A 22,010-nucleotide genomic window follows, 5' to 3' on the forward strand; every position below is an offset into this window, starting at 1 on the left:
TGTGTGGTTGCTATAACGTGACTCTCAACTCTCCTCATGTCCCAACACTCACATCAACATCGTGATTCAAACCTAAGTCTTTATAGTATTTGAGTTGAATCCTTCTCGATTTTAACCAACCTATATTGGTAGTTAAGAAATCAGTTGTCTTTGTTATTGAATTTTTGTGATAATTGGCATTTAAACTGATATTCCCTCTCGTTTAAGTATATTAAAAAGAGTCAGATTCTTTAAAAATAATTAATCAGTATCATTTAATTTTTATCCAATTAAATATACAATTGTATTATCTAAGCTAGTATCGTTTTTTGCGATTGATTTCATAAGAATAAAAGGTACTCCAGTGATTTAGTTCCAACAGATGATTGCATAACAAAATTTTGAATGTCACTAATTACTTGCTTATTAGTTATCACAATTGTAATTATTTGTATTTACCATTTTTCCCTTCTAGCGTAATTTATATTTACACAATTGTCGTGTCCAACATCATGGCTTCCATTCCTTCAACAAAAAAAAAAAAACATCATGGTTTCCATATTGTATATTTATATACATCTTATCTTATTATTAATAATAATAATTCAAGGCTTTCCTTCAAAAATAAAATAAAAATAATTCAAGGCTTATCCCTTGAAAAATAATATTTCAAGGCTTATGTTAAAAAAAATGATCAATAATAATTCAAGGGTTTCTCTTGTCAAAAAAATAATAATTCAAGGCTTTCTATTATCTTTAAGAATAATAATTCAAGGCTTTCTATTATCTTTAAGTGCAACATGATTCGGTCTTGATAAATGTCACATTGTCGGGTTCGTGTCTCTTACAGTTTCACCCTTATAAATATGCAACCCTAGCTGGCTATTATTTTCATCCCATCACCTCTTTATAGTCTTCCACATCATTGCTCTAAAACCCGGGGTCTTGATTTCACTCTTTGATTTCTCGAGTTCAATTGCTTACACAATTTGATAAATTTGTATTTGGTATTATACATTAGAAAGCATGTTGTCTAGGAAGGCTAGTGAAGACTCTCATGGCCAAGACTCTTCTTACTTCCTAGGATGGCAAGAGTACGAGAAGAATCCCTATCACCCAATTCATAATCCCACGGGAATCATTCAGATGGGACTTGCGGAGAATCAGGTAAATTAGTTTGTTTATTGCAACTCAAGTATATTTATAATGACTCCATGCTGCTACAAGTTATTATAACTCAAGTTCCTTAAAAAAAAAAAGAAGTTATTATAACTCAAGTATATAAATAAAAGATTGAAAAAATGAAACTATTAAGATGTCCCGTACGGGGGACACAAAAGAATAGTATGTCACGTTCTTTTTCTTCACCAAGTTATTATATGCTAGGACTAAACATTTAATTTAGTCTATAAAGTAACTATCGTTTTCTCTTATATTTGGTCCCTAAACTATAAAAATATAATAAGTAATATACTCTAAACTATTATTAATCTATCAAATTAACTAGTCCGGCATATTCATTAAAAATATGAGAGAGAATGATAGTTCAGGACTAGCTTGACAGACCAAAAATAATTTAGAGATTACTTATTATATTTCTAGTTTAGAGATTAAGGTAAAGAGATAATAATAGTTTAAAGACTTATTTAATATGCCGGTTTAAGCTAGCTAAGCTAGCAGTATGGTCAGGAGATGTCAAACATATTGCTTTTAAAAAAAAAAAAACTATGGTGAACCTTTCAAAAAAAAAAAAAAACTTTGGTGAAGGCGGGTAAATTCTTCCTAAATGTGGCTACGCCAACTATATCAAACCAAGCATATAATATAAGAGAGCAATACTGTGTGTGATGAATCCCACTCCAATAGTAAATTTTTTACTATAATAAAAACAATATTGAACACAAAAGCTTATTTGTCAAAAATATTTAATTGTTTCAGTTTCTTATTTATTAATAGCAAAATTTGTTAGCTAACTTTATGTTTTAGTTGGTTACTTCATGCTAATTTGTAGCTAAGTCCTCTTGTATAAATAGTAGCTTCTTTGATCATCATAGGCATATATAGCTAGGTAGGATAACAACAAAGGGACAACATATGCATGTGTCCAATAAATTACTGACATCTTTCATTTGCAGCTTTCATTTGACCTTCTTGAATCATGGCTCCAAAGAAATTCTGATGCAGTGGAGATGAAGAAATTAGATGGGGTATCCCTCTTTAAAGAACTCGCTCTATTCCAGGATTATCACGGCTTACCTGCTTTCAAAAATGTAAGGCATATATATATATATATAATACTATTTCAGTAATATTGCTCTCTTATAACTTTATAAGATATAAGATATATATATATACAAAAGACAAATTTAATTAGTTGTTTTGATATGATGAGTTGCATGCATGCAAAATTAAGCAATATGAATTCTTATGAAGCCTTAATTTTTAACATTTAATTTGGAATTCAATCATAATAATAATAATAATAATAATAATAATAATAATAATAATAATAATAATAATAATCCTTGGAGGTGGTTTATAGCTAGAAAAATAGGGTTTTATATTTTGTGGTTTTGCACGTATGCTAGTATTTTTCACTGTTTCCTAAAAAAAGAAGGTATTTTCACTGTTTCAAAAAAAGAATTTCGAAGACTTACCATAAAGCAATAAAATCCAAGAACACGCTCAATATGGTAATTCCTTCTTTTTTGTTGGTGTAGGAACTGGTGAAGTTTATGGCAAAAATAAGAGGAAATGTTATAAAATTTGATTCAGAGAATCTTGTCCTCACAGCTGGCGCAACTTCTGCAAATGAGATTCTCATGTTTTGTCTTGCTGATTCTGGGGAAGCTTTCATTCTTCCCACACCCTATTATCCTGGGTATATTCCATTTTCAATTATTATTTCTGCTACGTTATTTCGAGCTACATATATAGCTTCTCGCATAATATATAGCTCGAATTAGATATGGTAACACAATATTAAATTAAATAGATATAATTTGGTTTTTAAATTATCCATATTTTAAAAATTGAATCAAGAAAAAACAGCAATTCAACTACTCAAATAAGTGAATAGTAGACTATGACATCTCACTGTTCAACCGATTAAACGATTCAATTTTTAAAATACTAATTTAATTACTCTAACGCTCAAGTTTTTTTCACTTAATAAATTTGGCAGGTTCGACAGAGATCTTAAATGGCGTACAGGTGTTGAAATCGTTCCAATGCATTGTTCAAGTTCGAACGGTTTCAGAATCACATCCTCTGGTTTAGAACAAGCCTATCAACAAGCACAAAACCTTAATCTTAATGTCAAAGGTGTACTAATAACCAATCCTTCAAACCCATTAGGCATAACCATGACCAAAACAGAACTTAACAAACTAGTAGATTTTGCAATAGACAAAAACATTCACATAATAAGCGACGAAATCTACTCAGGTACTGTCTTCGATTCACCGAAATTTGTAAGCATCATGGAAGTTATCAACGAAAGAAGTCACGAAAACGATGAAATTTCAAAGCGTGTTCACATCGTTTATAGTCTCTCTAAAGACCTCGGTGTACCTGGTTTTCGTGTAGGAATGATATATTCAAATAACAAAATGGTTGTATCTACAGCTACCAAAATGTCAAGTTTTGGACTTATTTCATCGCAAACTCAATATTTGCTAGCAAATTTACTCGGTGACGATGAATTTACTTTTAAATATATGGATGAGAATAAGAGGAGGTTAAATAAAAGAAAGAAAATCCTTGTAACCGGTTTAAGAAATGCGGGGATTCGTTGTTTAAAGAGTAATGCTGGATTGTTCTGTTGGGTTGATATGAGGCATTTGTTGAGTTCTGCAACTTTTGAGGCAGAGAATGAGCTTTGGAAAAGGATTCTTTACCAAACTGGTTTGAATATATCTCCTGGATCTTCTTGTCATTGTTCTGAACCAGGGTGGTTTAGGATTTGCTTTGCTAACATGTCTCAAGAAGCTTTGCAAGTTGGAATGGGAAGGATTAAGATCTTTACAGATTCAAATTCAACCATCTTTTCTATTAAACAACAATTTGTCACTAGTACTAAACCAATTATTATCACTACGGTGGAAGGGAAATTACTACTTGGGTTTTCTAGTTATCATGGAAAGAATAATCAGAAGCCAATTAAAAAATTTCCTTCTAAAATAAAAAAATGATATATTTGCACCCTTAGCTTTGACTTTGTATTCAAAGGAGAAAGAAGTCTGCACAAGGAAGAAACTACTTGCACATATATATATATATATATATATATATATATATATATATATATATATATATATATATGTATATTATTGGTAATTTGGTAGCATTAGTGAGTGTTTCCTAGTTAATTGAAGTATAATTAGTTAAATAGGTATTGTAATAGTGTATTAGAATTAGATGCAGGGGCTTAGTTTATGTATTTTAATTTGATTGTATTACATGTATGATGTATCTACTGTTTATGGCAAGAAAATATAACGTAATTTGGTTGTGTATTATTTGGTTCTATGGCTTCTAAATTACTTAATGCTCTGTTGGAAAATTAAAATTTGGCAATTGATTTATGGAAATAATTGAGTCCATTACGACCTCCAACCTTTTTTCTGATCACTTTTGCCAATAGTTTGTATTAACCCATAAACTATGAAATAAGGCAAAATTCTTGTAAGTTTGCGGACTAAGCACCTTAATGCAGTAAAATAAGAAAGAAAATTCTTTGGAAGTTGAACATTAAAAAAAATCATCTAACACATTATTAATTACTCCATATCCTACCACAATTTTCAACTTACGCCCTTCAACTTTTATTTTGTATTGCGAGAAGCCCAACACATCTATCCTTTCCCTCTTTATCAATTCTCTTATCCTTCTCCACTTCACCTGACTACCTCAACCTTGTCAATTTTTTTTTTCTTTTTTTTTCAAGTAGTTTAGTCAATAAAAATTCACCTTTTTAAGGTGAATAAAAAAGGTGTCTGAAGTTCAAACTTCAGTCTCTACATATATTATGCAATGTCCTTCCAACCGAGTTAAGCTCACAGGGACACCTGTCACATTTAATTAGCATACAAAATTATTTTAACATTGATTAATATATTTTTTTAAGGAAAACATTGAAGGGAATGTGTAAAATAATTATACACTTACCTAGTATATTAATTGAATTAATTACTACCCCCCCTTTTTTTCCTGCAAGAAAGAAATAACGCTTCAAGAGTTGATATTCGTTTCATGTGCCTCTCCATCGGTCTCTTTTCAATTTCACAGTTAATAAACAAGAAAAACAAATACCTTCTCACAAAAAAAAGGGTTTCATATTTCTCTCAAATAACTCTACCTAAAACCATCTCCCGAATTGTTGTGAACCCAACCCACATTCTATTTCCTTCAATATTTTGATTTTTCTACCATTGTTTTCCTAAATGCTCTTCATCGACAATTTGTTCACCCATTGTGTGCAGGTACTTCTTTTTAATTTCTATTTTGCATATTTATTTATTTATTTTTCATTTCTATTTCAACTTTTACGTGAAATAAACGTTACATTTGAGTTTTTTTTTTCTCTCAGGAACCTTACATTTGAGTTATCTTCAATCATTAGAAATACTTGTATGTTATTTTTTTTTATAAATAACCAACAATAACAATTTTATTCATGTCAAACAAGAAACTTTTAGGGTTTCAAATTTCTATAATATACATGGTATTCACGTGTTGTACAATCATTTTAAACATTGATTGTGATATTGTGCTTTCAGGTGATTAATGTGATTTTCATGTATTGTGTTTTTGTTATTGGGTAATGAGAGGTGTCAAGTTTACCAACATAGTGGGCAGAGATGAACCTTGCTGCTCTTTTAACTTCTGCTGGAATTAATATCATTGTTTGTGTGGTACTTTTTTCACTTTATTCAATATTAAGAAAACAACCAAGCAATGTTAATGTCTACTTTGGAAGAAGACTAGCCACTAGGTCTTCGACAAACGTCGACATTTCCTTGGAAAGATTTGTTCCCTCTCCTACATGGGTCATGAAAGCATGTGATACAACTCAAGATGAACTTCTTAATATTGGAGGTTTGGATGCTGTAGCTTTTAACAGGATGATTATCTTCAGGTTGTTCAATCCTTCTTAAATTTAATAATTTTTTATATATCCATTTGTTTAGTGCAAGAACTTAAAACCTTAAATATTGTTATGGCCATATTGACATTTAAAGATGAGATATGTGTGGTAAGATATATACCATACACAATGCTTGTTACCATTTGTTCAAGACATTATTTTCTAATACAACAATTTGTTCATTAATAATTGGAATTGAGATTGATGAATTTGTGCTTAGATAATTAGAAGTGAAGCATATAACTCATCAAGTATCTAAAATAGCTTCTAGATGACAGATTTGTCTAACCTATTCTATTTACTTGTATTGTATGAGATTTATATGTATGCTTTCAATACCATGTATACTATAGAAATGAAACCCAATTTTAATCACAAATTTATTTAATAGCACATCAAATAACAAAAACTAAGTGAAAATGAATTTTACAGTACATTCTGTTCTGTGATTTTACTAACTATTGATACTGTTACTTTTTTTCCTTCAGTATACGGGTGTTTTCTGTTGCTGCTATCGTTTGCAATATATTAGTGCTTCCGGTGAATTACTATGCTGATCACAGGATGCATACAATGCATACAGGCATACCTTTTGAGTCACTAGAAGCATTTACCATAGAGAATGTCAAGGAAGGATCCAGATGGTATGCACAATGTCTTATTTTTTGTATGGAAGTGTTCATCATATGTGTGTAGTTCAATAGCAAATAATGGGTAGAGGCTAAGGAAATAATGAACAAACAATAGAATACATAGATAAATATGCTTATGACACTTCATATATTGTTTGAACAACAAAATATATGGATACATCACAAATCCGATCAGATGGCGTAACCGGAGTAGAGCCAAGAGATACAAAATCACTGCAACAGAAGAATGAGACAAATGCCATAACAACCAAGTAATAAAAAGAAGATTTATCACACAAAAACAAGTCTGCTAAAACAACATAGATGTAAACCACAAACTACGTCTACAAAAACTAACAGTCCCTAAACACAGCAAAGTATCAGCCACGGGGAACAAAAACCCTGCTAACCACCAGCACAAAAAGTAGAAGCTGAAACCGAACCATAGCGGCAGAGAGATAAAACATGCTGCAATGCACGCCAATATTTCAAAACAAAGGAAAGTTTCTAAAAAACGCTCCGAAATGGAACATTAATCATCTAGCCAAACAACTTATAGATCCCATGACCATTCATAAAATAAACAATGTGATGCCTTCATTCTACCCAAAAGTAAAATAAATATTTCAATATGCTCGATCTGTATGCTTGAGGTCGAGAAAGATGCTTCTTTTATTGTTAAATAAATTGAGTTTTTTATGTTAACCTTTCTCCCTAAGAACAGCAAGAATGGTTCAGGACTCGGTTGTTTTCCTCTCTCATTATTTTTATCCCTTCCAATTTCAGATGTTTATGCATTGTTTGGTAATTCAAGAATATTCATACAAACTGGTTACTTATAGTTTTCATTCTTTTCCTTGATGTCAGGCTTTGGGCTCATTGTCTTGCATTATACATCATAACATTGACAGCTTGCTGTCTTCTTTATTTTGTAAGGATCTGATCTTTATTTTTGCTGTCTTCTTTATATGTCTTTATTTCGTTACCTAACAAGTTTTTTCTCCCATTGTAAATATGACTTGTCCGATTAATTAACTAGAAATCATGTCCAGGAATACAGGAGTATTACTAATTTGCGGCTAGCACATTTCACTGAATTGCCTCCAAAACCAAGTCATTTTACTATTCTTGTCCGAGGAATACCCTGGTCTCCTGAGGAATCATATTGTGAAGCTGTGAGGAAGTTTTTCACATTTTACCATTCATCAACATATTTGTCACACCAAATCGTGTATAAGTCTGGTACTGTTCAGAAGCTGAAGGTCTGCCTCTTATCTTTAAATACTTTTATTTCTATTGGGACTACATTTTACTTGATGCTTTCTTTATTCTAAATTAATTGTGTAATTTTTTAGAATTAATTGTATAACCACTGGTTCCGTTCCCACCAATTTATCGTGCCAAATTTTAATTTTCTCTCCGCTGCCAAGCCTTAAACTAATGCCATCGACAAACTAGTTTGCTCCATTGTTTAATGTTGTTGCCAACTCCACAAAGCGATTGTTTATTGTCCGCAGCTTCATCTTCTCCATTCATGATAGCTTCACTAAGATTCCCATACCTGTATTTCAGAAAGTTATGCCGTATGCTATCTGTATCAACAAGCATCCTCCATCTCCACATTGCCAGTAAAGCTATATTGAAAGCCTCAGAATTCTTTATTCCCAAGCATCCTCCATCCCATCGGACACACCTTTGAGAAGAATATAGATTGACATTCATTTATATCATATACATAGTGTTTCTTAATATCTACGGTGTTCTGTAACAATGGATTGGACCTCTTTTATGTTCTTTGAGTTGTCATTCATCATATTTATTCTTTAAAGCATTTTATAATAAATTTTTACCATTCTTCTGTTTTTTGGCATAACTACTATTTAAACTTTTGTTTCTTTTAAACTTCTTCTTCTAGGATGATGCAGGATATATATGTAAGATGTTTGGTGATGGTGTGGAACAGACTTGTAAGCCAAGCATGTGCATGGTACAATGTTACTTTTGTGGAGGAACAAATAATTTTAAGATTATCTCTAGGGAAATAGATAGCATACATTCGAGAACAGGCTTCCGGGACATGCATATGGTTGCAAGACAAAAGGTCAATTTTCTAGCTGAGTTGGTTTATATATGTTAGGGTTAAATATGTTTCTTACCAATCAAATTACCATATTTTGTTTCTTCATCCTTATAAAAAAATTGTCATTTTTAAACAAAACATGTTTAATTATTTTTCAACTTTTAAATTTTTGAATGATTTTTTGAGGTACGTATAGATATAGAATATTGTAAAAAGTTTCTTCACACAAAAATATACGTTGACTCAACAGAAGAGACTAAAACTACCTTGGGGTAATTTTGGAAGAACATAAAAATACGATAATTTTCATTTTTATAATTGTGATTATGATTTATGAAATTACATGCAAACATCTTTCATTTCTATAATTTTGCAAACTATGATGTTTTTCGATATCCGACTCAAGAACTAATTATGATATTAAAAAATCTATTGCGATTTGGCATAGATATGAGAACCTCTTAATTATATGAGTATAGTTTGACCTTAACCCAATTTAAGCCATGAAAGTGACATTAAATTAGTTTTTAGTAGAAGTATATGTAGAATAAACTCATGGAATTAACAATTTATGCTCAAACTTGGGTCTCTATTGCAGGAATGTGCAGCTGCATTCGTGTTCTTTAAAAGTAGATATGCTGCTCTTATGGCTGCCCGAAATCTTCAAGCATCAAATCCTATGTTATGGGTGACCGAACAGGCTCCTGAACCATGTGATGTTTACTGGTCCAACCTTTGCATCCCATACAAACAACTATGGCTTCGAAAGATATTCACATGGGGGGTGTCTACCACCTTCATGATTGTATTCCTCGCCCCTGTCACATTTGTACAAGGCTTGACTCAACCAGAAAAGCTTGAGAGAATGTTCCCATTCTTGACAGAGATACTTAAAACGTAAGATATTGCACATACAAGGGTCAAATATTACTTGCTTCCTATGAAACATGGATACGGACACTAACACGCCGACACCGCTAATAATTTGAGAAAATCACATAATTCAGTGTAATTATATGTGTCGGTGTCAGACACGTGTCTGTGCTTCATAGTGAGTTTGCTTCTATATTTTTTATCTCTTTTTTTACAATACATATAGATCATTTTTTTTATTCTTTCCATGGTTAAGTTTGGTTTATGCTCTTGATGTTTTTATTTTATTTTTCTTCATTATAAGAAAAGTAGAGTGTGCCTTAAATGACTATTATTACAATGGTTTCAAATTGCGGCCGGCATCTGCAATTGCAACGACCAATATTGCTGATGTGGTAGCCTCTACAACGTCATCGCAATTGCGGCGTGATCTTAACCGCATCAGGAACTGCATCAAACGATTTCGACCATGTTTGTTCAAATCTTCTCACCAAAATATAAAATTTCAGAACCCCAAATCTCAATCTACATCATAAATCTTACCTTTAATAGTCTCTCAACTATGTATTATAATCACCTCCTAATCAGTATTTACAGAGCAAACACATAGACTGTTATATGGTTGGTAAATAGTGTGGTGGCATGGTGGTGCTACTTTGATATAGTTTGTGAAAATTAACAATCACTTCATACCGCAATAACCACAATCACAACGGCTGCAACCACATCCGAGACCACAACCACAATTTAAAATCATGATTATTACCTGAGACGTCAACATAGTTAGAACTATTTTCATAATTGTGTTGCCTTTACATGTCAGTTTATCAAAAGAAAGAATTTGGAAATATAGAAAATGCACAACCTTGGTTTTTGTTAGGACTGTCATCATTATGCATGATACACTGTGGAACTTCATTTTAGTAAACCTGTTTTGAGAAGAGAGAAAAAGATGCATTGTAATATAAATCAATTGTAAATTATGATTTATCCATATGGTATGTAGAACATTATATAGGAGTTTGAAATTTTTAAATGTTATAAATTCATTGAAAAGTTAAACAATATTTTTTTCTCAGGAAATTTATGGTTCAACTGGTGTCTGGTTACTTGCCAAGTGCAATTTTGGTTTTATTTTTAATTGGTGTTGGACCAGTGATGATGTTACTTTCAGCAGTGGAAGGGCCAATTTCCCGTAGCGGCAAGAAGAAAAGCGCATGCTGCAAAGTTTTGTCTTTCACCATTTGGAATGTGTTTTTTGTCAATGTTTTTACCGGGTCTATTATCAGTCAACTATCAGTGTTTACTAGTATAACAGAACTACCTGCCCAATTGGCAAAGGCAGTCCCATCTCAGGTGATACATTCATGTTCCAAGATGATAATTGACAAATTCCTATTGTAAATTATATACCCTTTGTTGTATAAATTATGATGTACTCAATCTTCAGTGATTTGCTACATTAACTATAGTATTCTTTTATTTTTCTTGGCATACAGGCTACGTTCTTCACAACATATGTTTTATCATCTGGCTGGGCAAGTCTAGCATTTGAGATTATACAACCGTTTCCTCTTTTTTGTAACATGTTCCAAAGATTAGTACTATGTTCTGGGAAAGATTCATACAATGGAACTCTAACTTTTCCATACCATACAGAAGTTCCAAGGATCCTTTTATTTGGATTTCTCGGGTTCACATGTTCTATTCTGGCACCCCTGATACTGCCCTTTCTACTGTTCTACTTTTTCCTAGCATACCTCGTTTACCGTAACCAGGTTAGTACTTTCACCATGTTATTGTGTTCTTTTGTTCATCAAGCTGTCGTTTCAGTCTTAAGTTTACATGTTGTTTAGGCCAAGACTTGATATGATATTTTTATACATGTTATTGTCATACCATTTTATGTATTGTTTCTTTGAGATATCAAGTCATTGCTCATGAAAATATAGTAGCTAGAAGTGAATGCCTTGTTAACTTGTGCATATCGTTATTTCATAAGTTGTATATCACATTTGTCTTTGTTCATGAAATCTTTTCTTGGAGCTCCTTAATATTTTGTAGAACAGGAATTGTTACATTCTAAAGTCTGGCAATGAAAGATTATGATTATAAAATTGAGCCACATTGATTATATTTTAAGATCTTTTAGGCAACTACAGAAATTAGAAAAGTTGAATGGCTTGATTTGCAAGTAGAATCTGATTATTTGGTTTGTTATATGATAGTCTCTGGATTAAAATTCACAAAGTGAAGAGAATTTAAAAGCGAGTGATCCAAAATAAATAAGTTGATTAAGTGATGGACATCTATATCTATGCATACAATGAAAAGTAATAGTGTTTTAGCTGTTTCTAGGGTAATACTATAATTTTAAGACGACGTATTAATATTCGAGTCTACAGACTGAATATAGTTGATCATCCAGAGTTTGACCGAATATAGCTCAGTTTGTCTAGTGGGCTGCATGTATAAGATTATATCAAAAGTATTAGCAAACAGATTGAAGAGAGTCTTGGGGACATTGATTTCCAAAAATCGAACAACTTTTGTTCAAGGCAGACAGTTAGTAGACGGTAGTAGTCAATGAAATGATTGATTTGGCTAAAAGAAGAAAAGATAAGTGTGTGCTTCTGAAAGTCTACTTTAAAAGAGCATATGATTCAGTTAAGTAGGAAAACTTGAAATTCATGCTTCAAAGGAGGGCTTTGCAGCTAAATGGATCGGATGGATGCGGACTTGCATCTTTTCAAGTACTATCTCAGTCATGGTGAACGGAGTCCAACTGAAGATTTCAAGTTAGGGAGGGGGTTAAGACAAGATGATCATTTATCCCCGTTTCTCTTCTTAATCGCAGCTAAAGGTTTGTTCGGTTTGATGCGTAAGTCCGGAAGGGTTAATTAGTGGAAGATGTGATTCATTGTGGTGGAGAGGTTTATGTTCAATTGGGAGGGTGTTTGACGTCGACTCAAATTGGCTTTCAATGATAATCCAAAGAGAGATTGGAAGCAGAGAGAATACACACTTTTTTTGGAAGGATTTGTGGATAGAGGATCAGCTCTAGTATATCAGATTTCCTCGTGTGTATCGTGTTGCAAGTGACAAATCTATTTTCGTAGCAGATAAAGGATCATAGCAGGTTGGTAGTTGGGTATTTTCCTGGAGCTTGAACATCATTTTGAATGAAGTTGACAGTGCAGAAGCTGCTGTTTTGAGTAGTCTGGTACAGCAGGTTCGTCCACGGGTTGAAGAGGCAGATTCTTTTGTTTGGCTACCTGAACCGACAAAGTCTTTTAATGTGAAAAGCTGCTAGATGCTGTTGTCTAATTTCAGGACAGTTGAGGACACGGACGATGACTTTTTGGCAGTGGTAAAACGACTATGGATAACATCGGTACCTTAGAAAATTTGTGTTTTTGGTTGGCAATTGCTTCAAGAGAAAATCCCAATAAGAGTGAAATTATGGAGAAGAGGGACATTCATTAACAAAGTTGTGTTTTTTTCTTTGATGAAATCGAGACAGAGGGACATTGTTAGTAATGTATCCGAAAACTAAGGAGATTCAAAATTTGATTTTTAATTGGATGAAGTGGAATGCAATAGGATGGCGTGAAGAGTTGATAGAAAAATTCCTTGTTGTTCAACTCAGTCAGAAAAGGGAAGAGAGGTAAAAGAGTTTCTCATTTAATTTGTGTAACAACAGTGTGGTGCATATGGTTGGAGAAAATTGATGTCCTTCTAAATGGAAAAGTGGCTAATATTTTGGAGGTGGTCAATCGTATAATTCGTTTTCCGTGGTCTTGGTTTATCTGTGTTGCTTCGGGGTTCTGGAGCTGCTATTATGTATTTCAGATGGCGTTTTTTGTGTTAATTCCTGCTTTCTATGTTGTTTTACTACCTTTTACTTGTCATGCTTCTGATTTTTTCTGTGGGGGATGTAGTGCTTCGGTTTGTTTTTTATACGCACTGCATGGTTATTTTGTTCTTAATAAAATTCTGCTCGGTATTAATAAAATTTTGCTTATAAGAAAAAATTATTCGAATGTTTGCTCTTTTTTTTTTTTATTATGTAAAAGCTTCAATTTAATATCATTTGCAGATCATCAATGTGTACATTACAAAATATGATGGTGGCGGACAATTATGGCCTATTGCTCACACCACGTCGATTTTTTCATTACTTGTGGCACAAGTTATCGCACTTGGGGTGTTTGGACTAAAACGATCAACAGTTGCAGCTGGATTTACAATTCCATTGTTGATCGGTACCGTTCTATTTAATCAATATTGTAGGCAACGATTTCTTCCAGTATTTAAGAACAATGCAGCACAGGTACAGTCTCTTACTCTCAGTATATCACCCTCCACTCCATTCTTTCTCATTAACATATTCCAAATTACGAAACTTTTTATTTTAGGTTCTTATTGACATGGATCACAGAGATGAGACTTGTAGAAGGATGGAAGAGATTTATCATCAATTGCATTCAGCCTATTGCCAATTCAATAATACTAGCCCGCCTCAATCTGAATGTTTCAGTTATTCCGGGGACATATCAGAACGTGTTCAGAGTCTTCGGACTCCAAAAGATTTAGAGACAGGTTTGTATCTATTCAATGCTGGTATTTTACCCTTATATTTATAATAATTAAAGATATGATTGAAAATTTGACTATTTTTTTTTTTTTTTTGTTTTTTGTTTTTTTATTATGTTTTAGGCAAAAAAATCATCCCACAAGAAATGTCATGGCCAATTGTTCGTCGATAGTACAATTTTGTAGAAATCAATCATAGACTTGTAAATTTTATGAGAATCATGCATGGTGATTACTACAAATGGAGGTTGTGCACATGTAAATTTAGATTATCTCGATCCAAATACCTACCTGCACATATTATAGGAATCAGTCTCTCCCCACAGTGAACATCTTTGTAATTATCCTATTTTCTATGTTATTGTAAATATTCATGTTGAAATAATTATTCAAATGCTATTTTTTCAATAAGTCAAAGAGTAACACTTGTATATGTAGACACAAATATGCCATGTATTCAAGATTTTTTGAAAAAAATGGGAGACTGTCTCATCTTAATCGAATGACCACAAATATTTTGATTTTGTGATTGCATGATTTCTTTCACCTCAACGAATCCGATTTTATGATACAAGCTAAAAGTTGAAGAATGAATCACAAAATTTTGTTGAGTAAAATGACTGTTCTACGATATGATATATTTATCATTATTATTTGGCACATTTGAAACAAATAGAGTGGACCAAGGTCGGTTATAATTTTCTTGGAAACAATATATTGTCCAACATAAAAAATTATATCAGCCATTCTGAAGCATATAAGGAATAAGAAATACAATTAACGAGTACAAAACACGTTTGTCTAGTCTAAGGGTGGGACTGAAGTTTGACAAGTTTTCATGTTAGTGAGTGTCATTATCATTGCATAAACAAATAATTAGGCAATTCCAAATTTCAATTAATTATATATATATATATGATACGGATTAAAATTTGTTTAGTATCAGAATCCAGATAGAAGGGGACTTGTTATTATAAAAAGAATTACACATGAATAATTTGATAAGAGAATTTGTCGTTTGGCTATTGTCAAGGTTAGGGAATGCCCTGCCGATAGGGCTTCAATCATGGATTTATGTTACTTTGTTTGATGCATGCTCAATTTTTAATCATTATATTAAATTCTGTAAGGTATCAAGTTTTTTAAATTCCTTTGTATTATGTTGTAGGATTGTTCTCTTGTGTTTTTTCTGGCTGCGGGATATTCCCATGTACTTTACAGAGCATACATATCATTCATATTTCTAATAAATTGTTGTCTAAGCAAACTCTTTTTGAGATGTTTGTTTTTACTAGTACTTTTCAGGTCCATGAATTGCTTCAATTGTGCAGTTTTAATGTGATTAACTAATTAATATAGCTCTATGACTTTTTTGTGTGTGAATATACTAGAAGAAAGTTGAGGCCACACACACCACACCCTTTCAATGGACTTAGGTTACTTTTTTTGGTTGCCTCAAAAAAAAGTACTCTCTGACTGATGGCACATAGCACAAGTTTGAGGCCACAAAAAAGAGGGGATGGGAGAATATTCTGTGTAAGCATGTAATTATTGAATCAGCATTGGTATTGAAGTTTGAAACTAACTAATGACAAAATCATTAGCTGCTCATTGTAACGTAAAAGTCAACGAATTCTAACAAATCATGACCTTGCTTACATGACAATATCCTTAGTCAGCAAAAGTTCATCTAAAAATAATTGGTACAACTGTAATCAACTACTTATACATACACTTTTTTTAAGGAATATATCGCAGTAAGGGTGCATGTATGATTACGATGTGTATACAAATTTTTTAAAATTTAGAATATAATACGGTTAAGATACGTTAACAAATTTTTTATATTAAAAGTTATATTAGAAGATATGTAAAATACTTAAAAGAATAAGCATCAATTACTTACTTTTCATCACTATATAATCATAAAAGTCATAATTTACAAAAAATAATACACGTGATCAATATAAAAAATGAAAAAATTTCATAAAAATCATATTTTATTTTAATTCATATGTTAGGATATCAACAAATGCATCAATTAAAGAACTCAAAACAAAGTTTGTTTAATGTTGATATGACTAAATCTCCTTTATCTCTGGTTACCTTCATCTACAAAAAACATAATTTTTAATGAGTTAATCGAAAAACAATTATACTCATTCATATCTTAAATTGAATCATATACATAACCATTGAATTTTCACAACATTATCTTACTTTTTTACCCTTAATCTTTTCCAGGATATGCATATGTGAAATATTTTATAAGTATATGTGGGTACATGCAGGGCCGGCCCATAGCCCGTCGAGGCTGGGCGACGACACCGGGCCTCCAATTTTTTGGGGCCCAAAATATTTTTTTTTTATATGTAAGACACGAAAATAATGTTTATACATCTAATAAAAGCAAATTATTTCAGTCTGTAAAGCTTGCTTTAGTGGCATGGTCACTTTTTGTTGGGTGTGAGGTCATGTGTTCAAGACCCACCAAAGTATGATTTATAATTTTTTTTTTAAAAATGGCTTATTTATTTTTTTGGGGCCCGGAATTGAATTTTTTTTGCATCCCTTATAAAATTAAAACCGGGCCTATGAATTTGTTAAGACGGCCCTGGGTACATGTCGAGTATCGTATAAGTATCCAATATATTTTTTAAATTAAAATAATTAATTTTGATACTCCATAGATACGTACCAGTAAAGTATTGATGTCCGATATATATTCCATATCCATATTTGAAATATCCGTGCTTTAGATATACACTCAGTGAGCCAAGATTGTGACTTCTTTTGACTTTATAAGCAAACAAGTCAAAAATGGTAGCGGTAGGTCTATAGACTTAAATATTTTTTGCTGGACGTGATGAACGATGATGTTTAGTTGAATCATCTATCGATTTTTATGTTTTTCACACTAGTTGGAAGCTGATAACTATAGCCAGAATATGTGAAAGTCATCTGAAATTGAATGGGAGGTTTATATTCCATGTATTGTGAGGATCCATGTGATTAACAATCTACCAACCTTTTCCTTTCCTTTGTTGGCATCTTTTAAATTAAACTAGATTTTTGATATATGTGAAAGAAAAAGTTAATATTTGTAAGAAAAAAAATACTTGGCAAATCAATATTAATACGATATAATTCACTTATTGTAAAAGAGATGATACATTTAACAACTTTTAAAATTCATTGAACAATATTTTTTTTGAAAGGAAAATTCATTGAACAATATTGATGACAATAAAAAGTAAAAGCGCATTATATTTGGGTTATAGCATTTCTTTCTTTATCTTTCTAATATTGTTTGCCCATTCGTAAGAAAATGCATATTTCTTTTTTGAATATGACATATTGTTACAAGATATTATACCTTTCTTATATTAGTGATGTTATTACACAGTTAATCAATTAATTTTAGTTAGTTAGAAACCGTTAGGGCAGTTTGTTACAATTTCTATAGTTTGTTATGATTTATGTTAGTTCCTATCTTCTTCTCTCTTTTATGTAAACACATATGCATGTACTTTTATTCATTGAATCAGTTGATAAAGTAAATCGCTATAGAGAAAATCTTGTGTGGTCCTGGTCCACACAAGTGGTCTTTGGTCACACAAAGAGAAAAAAGAGAAGAGAGAGAAGAGTGAAGAGAGAAGAGAGAGAAAATGGTGAAGAGAGAAGAGAAGAGAAAGAAGGAAAAAACCTGTGTGTGACCAAAACCAAAATTCTTGGTCCTGGTCCACACAAGTGTTTCTCATCGCTATAAATTATATCATTTCCGTATTTTATATAAACATAAGAAAAAAATCTCACATTATCTAGTGCTTGAGTAGCATGTAATAATATGTTTATATGACACCATCCCTACTCCCTACTGCCCTATCCTACCATTGCCTAGAATTTTGTTTTATACTATAAATATGTGAAAATACCAGTATGCCTGTATCATACGTACCAGCTAAATATAGTTGAGTTTTGTGACAAATTATATGCTTGAATATTTCTATCGAAACACGTGTTTCTAAGACAGGAACCTCACGTAAGTTGTGTGAATTAGTAGATTCTGCACTTCAATTTAGATCCATGGCCAGTGCTGCAAACGATCTAGTTAGAACACAATGATATACAATACCATGATTAAAATTCACAAACAATTTAATTAATTAAAAGTACTGCATATTGACAACGATTCAGCACATGAAAATGTTTAAAACAGCATACAAATTCTATATCGCTAGTTAATTACATATATCTAGCTAAAGTTTATAATATGTATGGGAATTAAATTAATGCAAGCTTTTTTCTCCCTTTTACATATTGCTATTGTATAATCCCAACTCCACCCAGCAATATAGATCATAGTAATGTACAAGATGCCATATAGTAAGTATAGTTATAGCTCCCTAGGGTAACTCAACTCTTGAAATACACATTCTTGTGGCTTTTCTTCTTGGAAATTGGAAGCAACAAAAGGAGGATATATCATACTACTACTGCTCTGATCAGTCTCACCCCAATTACTACTTTGCCCACAAATTGTACCATCAATGTCCTCTCCATATATGAATTCCAACCCACTTAACTTTTGTGGATAATAATTATTATTACTACTAGATGTTGTTGTTTCAGTGAAACTTCCTTGTACTTGTACCAATTCTGGTATTGCTACTCCCTCAACACAATATTGATTAGTTTGAGTTTGTGAGAAATATTGCAAGACTTGGTTGTTGTTAATAGAGTTGATGCAACTAGAAAGATTATGGACTTGTTGTTCTTCATGAACTTGTTGTCTTGAAGGAACACCACCATCATGTAATTGATAATAATCATCTTCATCAGAGAATCTTCCTCCAAGCTTGATTAGAAATTTTCTAATAGAATCTTGATCGTTGAAACTAGAACTTTGGTTTGTGTAGGTCAACGATGGATGAATATTTTGTGGCCAACAATATGGCTGTAAAATATGTTGATCAGAAACCAAATTAGATGAAGAATTCTCACTCCTTCTTCCATTGCTCTCATGATTAACATTAACAACAGTACGATTAGCACTTGCTAATAATTTACTACGTGCTTGTAATTGTTGTTCTCTACGATGCTTCCCTAAAAGCTTCTTTTTCAGTTTTGTGTTCCAATAGTTCTTTATATCATTATCGGTTCTTCCCGGCAATTGGCCCGCAATCACCGACCATCTGCGTAGGTACAAGCATCAAACAAACCCGGCAATCCATCATTAATTAAACCGAAATTAATCAAACTCAACTGTTTTGTGGTCACCAAGGTTCTTTTGTCAATAAATTTGACCAAGAAACACTAAATATATATACATAATACACTGACTTACCTGCTTCCAATAGTAACATAAAGGCTGCAAATGATGTTGTCTTCTTCTTCGGTGAAACCACCATGCTTGATGTTAGGGCGAAGATAGTTTAGCCACCTCAGCCGACAACTCTTGCCACATCGCTTAAGACCTAATTATTCAAAAAAAAAAAAAAAAACCCTTTGAAGATTCTAGCTAGGGGTGTTCATGGTTATAAACTGAACCTGAACTGCACCACATTAACAGTTTGGTTCAGTTCTTAATAACCACTTTAATAAAAAAAGCAGTTAACCGTCAAACCAATTACAATTCAGTTTAAAACCGGTTCAAAGCCGGTTTATCATTTTAAACCGGTTTATCTCATTTGAACTAGTTTTGAACCGGTTTTTTTTTTTTTTTTTTATAAAAACCTGAGTTTTGTTTTTTTAATTTGTTCCATATAGATTATTTTTCAAAGCAGATTCTTTTCGTTAGATTATAACCTCATAACTCTTTCTTTTTAGACACAAAAAAAATGGTTTATCATAATTGCTTTTTCCAATTCTGCTTTCTGTCATAATCGCTTTTAGGATGCCGATGCTTACCAAAACAAAGTTTCTCTCAGATCTCTTCGCTCTCTCCTCCAACTTCCACGTCCTTTTCTCTTACTCTTATGTTCTTGCCATGTATTCATTAATTCATGCACAGATTCTTTTGTTTTTATTGAATTTAATTGAAATTGGATGTGAATTTTCAGGAATTTTGCATTTGGGAATTAACGTATTCTCAGATGATTTTGATTTTGATTTCAATTGAAATTGGAATGATTAACTGTAACAGTGGAAGGAAGTGTTAATTGCTTCTTCAAGCTTTATTCCCAATTGTTTATGAGATTAAGCTCACGATTAAGCTAAAGATTTTTGTTGCTTAATTACGGCCAAGGATTAATTATGTTTATTATTGCTTTTTTTTCCAGTAAAAAAAAAATATTGTACATTTTATTTATTTTGGTTAAAAAGGTTCATAAATATGAACCGGTTCTGAACCAGTTTTAAACTAAACTAAAACTGATTTTAAAAAGTGGTTCAGTTCAAAACTATAAAAAATGGTTCAGTCTAAAATATGGTTCAATGCAGTTCAGTTCATACTTTGGTTCAGTTAACTGTTTTAGTTGAACACCCCTAATTCTAGCTAGGAAAATTTTCTTTGCTGAATAATTAATATTGATAAGCTAGCTAGGTTAATATATATACTATATTGATATACATATAATTATACCAATTTTTTGTGGCAAAGTGATCCAGTTACCACCGGTTCCATGTTGTTGGATGTAGGATTTGAGCTTGTCATCTTCTTCTGGTGACCAAGGTCCTTTCTTCACGTTTGCTTTGTCACAGCAAGGTGCCCTTCCCATCTTGATTATTGTTGCTTTTGATTAATTTGGAATACCTATTTCTGAATGAGTGAGTGTGAGAGAGAGAAAGAAAGAGAATAAGGATGAATCCAAGAAGATCCACCAATTGTAGTATTTTTATATAAGGGTGTGGCAGAAAAGTAAGGTATTTGTATAGAAATATTTCAGATATTTAGTATTGCCAGAATAGGAGAATAAGGTTTGTTCTTCTTGTCTTTCTTTAAACACGAATCCCATTATTTTTACTTCCAACTTAACTTTTTTCAATTCCACTCTCACCCTCACTGTCCAACCAGTACACACAAGTTACAAACATGTTTACTCTAGCTACATACATTCTTTAATTTTTATAAGTACTATTTCTCTTACCCGGTTCTTTTTTTATTTCTATACTTAATTAGTAAATTGGTTTACACATTACTTTTTTTTGGTAGACTTAATTAAATAAGAGATATTAAAGTATAGAAAACAATATAGAAATTGCACCGATAATAAAATTTGATTACTCTTAAGGAGAATATTAAAGTATAGAAGACAATATAGAAATTGCACCGATAATAAAATTTGATTATTCTTAAGGAGAACTTTGTTATTCATTGCGGTCATATCGGTCTGTATGAATAAGATATCTTCACACCAAAAAAAAAATGAGATTTGATTACATCAAGTATGCAATAAAACTTATATAATCAATAACAACAACTAACTATAGTACATACAACTAATTAACTAGTTTAACTAATGGGATTTGCTAAAAAAACAAAAACTAGTTTAACTAAGTTTTACATCTAATAGTTATACCCTTTGCCCTTTGGACCACAATTTAATGCAACTCTTAATCCCTTACATAAAAATCGGACAGGTACGTTAGTCATTATGTCAAATTTTTTACATGGCTAATTTTATTTTTTGTCATGTTTATATGCGTTCTACCAGCCAGGTAACAAACCACGTGCATTTAATGTGAAATTCAGGGACATTTA

At 32.0% G+C, this 22,010-nt stretch overlaps 3 protein-coding genes across 3 annotated transcripts; 2 read left to right on the forward strand and 1 right to left on the reverse strand.

Annotated features, from left to right (window-relative positions):
* The first annotated feature begins 949 nt into the window (after positions 1–949).
* On the forward strand, positions 950–4,241 carry LOC146942222 (1-aminocyclopropane-1-carboxylate synthase 9-like). The gene is made up of 4 exons (XM_085756168.1): positions 950–1,146; positions 2,115–2,249; positions 2,700–2,860; positions 3,164–4,241. Exons 1-4 carry the CDS (start codon positions 1,006–1,008, stop codon positions 4,170–4,172), a joined length of 1,446 nt encoding a protein of 481 aa, XP_085612294.1. The 5' UTR covers positions 950–1,005; the 3' UTR covers positions 4,173–4,241.
* Positions 4,242–5,225: 984 nt separating this feature from the next.
* LOC146942223 (hyperosmolality-gated Ca2+ permeable channel 2.1-like) lies at positions 5,226–14,719 on the forward strand. The gene is made up of 12 exons (XM_085756169.1): positions 5,226–5,462; positions 5,760–6,118; positions 6,616–6,771; positions 7,627–7,690; positions 7,812–8,021; positions 8,675–8,860; positions 9,438–9,736; positions 10,792–11,068; positions 11,212–11,490; positions 13,812–14,045; positions 14,131–14,314; positions 14,432–14,719. Exons 2-12 carry the CDS (start codon positions 5,841–5,843, stop codon positions 14,479–14,481), a joined length of 2,217 nt encoding a protein of 738 aa, XP_085612295.1. The 5' UTR covers positions 5,226–5,462; positions 5,760–5,840; the 3' UTR covers positions 14,482–14,719.
* A 3,721-nt stretch (positions 14,720–18,440) lies between these two features.
* On the reverse strand, positions 18,441–21,352 carry LOC146942224 (transcription factor RAX3-like). The gene is made up of 3 exons (XM_085756170.1): positions 20,892–21,352; positions 19,656–19,785; positions 18,441–19,503 (listed from the first exon to the last, which is right to left on the reverse strand). Exons 1-3 carry the CDS (start codon positions 21,025–21,027, stop codon positions 18,705–18,707), a joined length of 1,065 nt encoding a protein of 354 aa, XP_085612296.1. The 5' UTR covers positions 21,028–21,352; the 3' UTR covers positions 18,441–18,704.
* Positions 21,353–22,010: the final 658 nt, after the last annotated feature.

This window comes from Medicago sativa, chromosome 3, assembly GCF_051527215.1.
Source record: "Medicago sativa cultivar Bolivia chromosome 3, Bolivia_mono, whole genome shotgun sequence".
Lineage (NCBI taxonomy): Eukaryota > Viridiplantae > Streptophyta > Magnoliopsida > Fabales > Fabaceae > Medicago > Medicago sativa.